The following is a 4,459-nucleotide window of genomic DNA, read 5'->3' on the forward strand; positions in this document are numbered from 1 at the left end:
CTGGATTCATGGGATTTATAATAGAACAAGTGCGTTTTCAACATCTTGCTTTATTAATTTCCTTGGTGACATTCATCTTACTTGCGTTGTCACCACTTACTTCCTGTTGTTTTGGTCTTCTCTGGCAGTATATAAATCCTATTGTCAGAAACTCAAAGCATCCTCTGAAAGGGGATCTTCTATATGCTATTGAAAGAGTGTTGAAGCTTTCAGTTCCAAATTTATACGTGTGGCTCTGCATGTTCTACTGCTTCTTCCACCTTTGGTATGCTCGATTCCTTCTCTTTCGATATAATTTCCAAAGAAGAACAACAGAAAAGAGCTACATCTCATCAATAGATTGATAATTTTAGTCTCTCATAGTCTGATGTAATTTCAGTTACTGAATACAAATCTCTTTGCATCGTTCTTGTCCACAGGTTAAACATATTGGCAGAGCTTCTCTGCTTCGGGGATCGTGAATTCTACAGAGATTGGTGGAATGCAAAAAGTGTGGGAGATGTGAGTTGTTTTACTCAAAATAGAACTTGTGATTTTTAAGGTTGTCGTTTTTGGGTCACCTAACTAACGAAATTTCATTATTCACTGTCTTCCTTTATCAGTATTGGAGAATGTGGAATATGGTATGGTTCTCTTCCTCAAACATCACCTTCTTTTCTGTACGAAATAGAAGAAGGGAGCTAATCAATAATATCTTGTTTTTCTTGACAGCCTGTTCATAAATGGATGGTTCGACATATATACTTCCCGTGCCTGCGGAGCAAGATACCAAAGGTGAGTGACTTATATATTAATATGAAATTCTTGAGATTTCTTTTTATGCTTTATAACTTAAACCCTCTACATACTTGTTTTCCAGACACTCGCCATTATCATTGCTTTCTTAGTCTCTGCCGTCTTTCATGAGGTATATACTTTCTGCATTACCCTGTCTCTAGACACATGAACACACGCTAGTTAAAGAAATGCTAATATTCAGAGTAACACTCTTACTTCATGATATCGTGTTTAAAATTTTTCCTTTTGATAGCTATGCATCGCAGTCCCTTGCCGTCTCTTCAAGTTATGGGCTTTTATAGGGATTATGTTTCAGGTAAGAAAATTCTTTTGCAGTCGATTTCTTACATACAATCAGCAATAGTATGTCACGTTAGTCCCATTTTCTGACCAATCTTTGTGGTGTTTGAGTAGGTGCCTTTGGTCTTTATCACAAACTATCTACAAGAAAGGTTCGGCTCAACGGTATGCTCTCACAACCCGAGAAAATAGAACTTACTCTTTGTTTTATAGCCTAGCCATTTAAAACACAATGTTGAAACTTGAATCGAGTTTATCTGTTTTGGAATGGGATCATAATTAGGTGGGGAACATGATCTTCTGGTTCATCTTCTGCATATTCGGACAACCGATGTGTGTGCTTCTTTATTACCACGATCTGATGAACCGCAAAGGATCAATGGCATGAAACAACTGTTGGAAATTGACTTTCTCCAAACATATGTGGTTGTGATGCTAAAACAAGAATAGTGTTTTAACCATTGAAGAAGAAAAAAAAAAGTTAAAAAATTAGAGTTGTTGTATCTGCAAAATTTTGGTAGAGACGAACCGTTTTTGAGTTTTGAATCTCGTTGTCAAGTCTCTCTTTTGATCTTGCTATGCTCTTGTCTTTAAACCACAATCAAGCAAAGTAGATTGAGATATCGAATTTTGTTTTGGTGTAAAGAAAATTTTAATAAAAAACTGTTGTAATAATTGGTGCAAAAAAAATTAATAAATGGTTTTTTTCTTTTCTTGCCTTTTGGAAATAAAATAGTAGTTTTGTTAGGTTTTTACTGTTGGACCAAATCTAGTACGGTAAAAACTTTTTGGTAATAAGAAAATGACAAATGTGATTAATGTGCATCGGGATTGTATAAAATCTTATAAAGTTAATTGGTGGTCCCGTTTGTGAATGGGCCATTTCGTTTTTTTCATCTTTTTAGCGTATTTATTTATTTATAAATCGTATGTATCTCAAAGGAGACAAGACTCTAAATTACAAGAAGTAGTCGAGGCCAGAACATCATCATTGACAATATCAGTAAATTCATTACATATGCAGTGGAATAGTATTGTAGAGACATTACACATGTGCAACAACAAACAACACACAATAACAACTCAACCCTTTTCAGTAATTTAATTATAATAATGATGATGTAGACTAAGTGACTAACCATAAGAAAAAATTGGTGAGTAGTGATTGATGTTCATGTTCTTTGTGTTTCTGAAATAGATGAAAGAACCTCATGCTCTGTGTTTTGTAAGAGATATGAGACGTAAATCTAATCATTAGAAGAAAATAAAAAAATCTAACAATTGTAATCCATACTTTGTCAACAGTTTTAAATATATGATTACATTATTTAGTATATATGATTAACATAAACATGTTAACTTTTTGAAGCGTCTTGTCATATGTATTAACGTACTAATTAATTCCTGATCGATGTTGGGTAACTCCCGTTCGATCGAATTATGTTCAGAAGCTTTCATCTACCTTTTCAAACAGTATTACTAAATTAGATTATATGCTAGTGGTAAATAAAATTTAATTTTAGAAAAACGTGACAATACATAAAATCTTAGGATATGAAAGACAAATTAGATGTACATGTCTCATGTTAGGTGGAGCAACGAAATAATCAACTTTCTCATGTACTGTATATATTTTTTTTTATATATAGAAACTGATCATGGGCGATTCTTATTAATTAGCTTTCCATATGAAGATAACCTTGTCTAAAGGTCAAAAGTAATACAAACAATTTGAACAAGAAATTATAGTAAAAACTCATAATGATAGTCGTCAAGTTTAAAAAAGAAACAAATTTAGTTATACTAGTACTAGTATTAATGGGTTAGTCCTTTCCTTTAAAGATGGACAAAAAGATGATTAAGAAATGAATCACGTGAAGATCACGTGGGGAGATTGGTCAAACGTAGAAGAAGAAGAAGAGAAAAAATCAGTTGGAAGAAATTAAAAGCTCCTCCACCGACTCGGAGAGACAGCTGCCTCTGACTCAGCGCCTCATTTTTGACTTGGCAGTCTCTTCATTAATATTGTGAACTACTACTATTTTTTTTTTTTTTAAACCCAAAAGTAGTACTGTTTAGGTATATAGTGGACTATTTTTAATTTTATTTTTTTTGACATAACAAGTGGAGTACTATTTACATATAAAATAACCACTGACGTTAAGCAAATAGATATTTATAATTATTATTAATATAAACCGTTAAATATATATTTCAAATAAAATTTGTAATTAATTTTAGTAACATGTTTATTACCTAATTTCTCAAATCCAAGAAAAGATATGTAAATTTCAAATCAACTGAAGTATGTTTTTTTTATATTTTTTTTATTTGTACGTGGATAAGAATTTAAAATAATTTCAGATGTACATAATTATAAATTAAATTTTGCAATAAAAGTATCTTTAAATATAATTTTATATATCTATAAAAATACTTGTTAGTTTTCAGAAAAAAAACTTTTTTTTATTAATTGCATTTCTTCTATTCTTAATTTCGAAAATATAAAGAAAATTTAGTCAAAACAATTGATTGTTTTACCTATATGATCTAGTCCTCTTCCTAAAGAAATTAGTCAAAAATAATTATTAGCTATTATTTAAATAAATTATAGCTCAAATTTTACATTATAGTGCGATTATATTTTTTAAAATAACAAGTCATTTATTTACAACATCTATTTACAATAATTTTACCGCCAATAAAAAAGGAACATTAAAAACTGTAAGGTATTTGTAAGTTACAAGTCCACACTTTGACTATATATACTCTTGGACAAAAAAAACTCCTAAACATATTTATTTATAAGTTACATAAGAAAGACTACAACAACATATGTAACTCAAAACACAAAAAGATTCTTTCCTTCTCGTAAAAGAAAGAAACAAAAACAGAAAACACAAAAGGCATTCGTCAGCTTTATTACAAAACACCATCACTTCTTCTTAATCTTTCTTTCTTTCTTTGTCTGAGTCCCAAGAATGGAAGACTTCAGATCCAGATCGTACGGTGACGGAAGAACGTCAGACCTTCAAGTACAATACTCAGGCCACGGCCGGCGATCTGACGGACCAGATTCATTCAGTGGTAACGGTGGTATGCAAGATTTTAGGTCTTACAGCACTTCCTACACGGAGTACCCGACCAGGATACCCGAAGACCCGACGACGAATCAGAAGAAAGGAAGATCATCATCATCTTCATCGTCTTCTTGGGGTGGTTTTGTGGATCCAGATTTACAGAGGAAGAAGAGAGTTGTGAGTTACAGAGCTTATACTGTTGAAGGTAAGCTTAAAGGCTCTTTCAGGAAAAGCTTCAAATGGATCAAAGATAAATGCAACAAATTGCTTAATTAAATTCAAGCCAATGTGCATGCTTAATG

General features: G+C 31.9%; 2 protein-coding genes across 2 annotated transcripts in view; both read left to right on the plus strand.

Moving 5' to 3' along the window:
- LOC104748933 (diacylglycerol O-acyltransferase 1-like) overlaps window positions 1–1,705 on the plus strand; it is a 4,218-nt gene extending 2,513 nt beyond the window's left edge. Inside the window, exons 7-15 of the mRNA XM_019236850.1 lie at window positions 6–29; window positions 129–265; window positions 420–501; window positions 603–623; window positions 712–774; window positions 860–907; window positions 1,031–1,093; window positions 1,192–1,242; window positions 1,361–1,705. Of these exons, the coding sequence (XP_019092395.1) occupies window positions 6–29; window positions 129–265; window positions 420–501; window positions 603–623; window positions 712–774; window positions 860–907; window positions 1,031–1,093; window positions 1,192–1,242; window positions 1,361–1,465 (594 nt within the window). The 3' untranslated portion in view covers window positions 1,466–1,705. The remainder of the gene's footprint in view (window positions 1–5; window positions 30–128; window positions 266–419; window positions 502–602; window positions 624–711; window positions 775–859; window positions 908–1,030; window positions 1,094–1,191; window positions 1,243–1,360) is intronic.
- Window positions 3,901–4,453, plus strand: LOC104747880. Its single transcript, XM_010469590.1, has one exon. The coding sequence runs from the start codon at window positions 4,059–4,061 to the stop codon at window positions 4,431–4,433; it is 375 nt and encodes a 124-aa protein (XP_010467892.1). The 5' UTR covers window positions 3,901–4,058; the 3' UTR covers window positions 4,434–4,453.

Source organism: Camelina sativa, chromosome 15 (assembly GCF_000633955.1).
Source record: "Camelina sativa cultivar DH55 chromosome 15, Cs, whole genome shotgun sequence".
In the NCBI taxonomy this organism is placed as follows: Eukaryota; Viridiplantae; Streptophyta; class Magnoliopsida; order Brassicales; family Brassicaceae; genus Camelina; species Camelina sativa.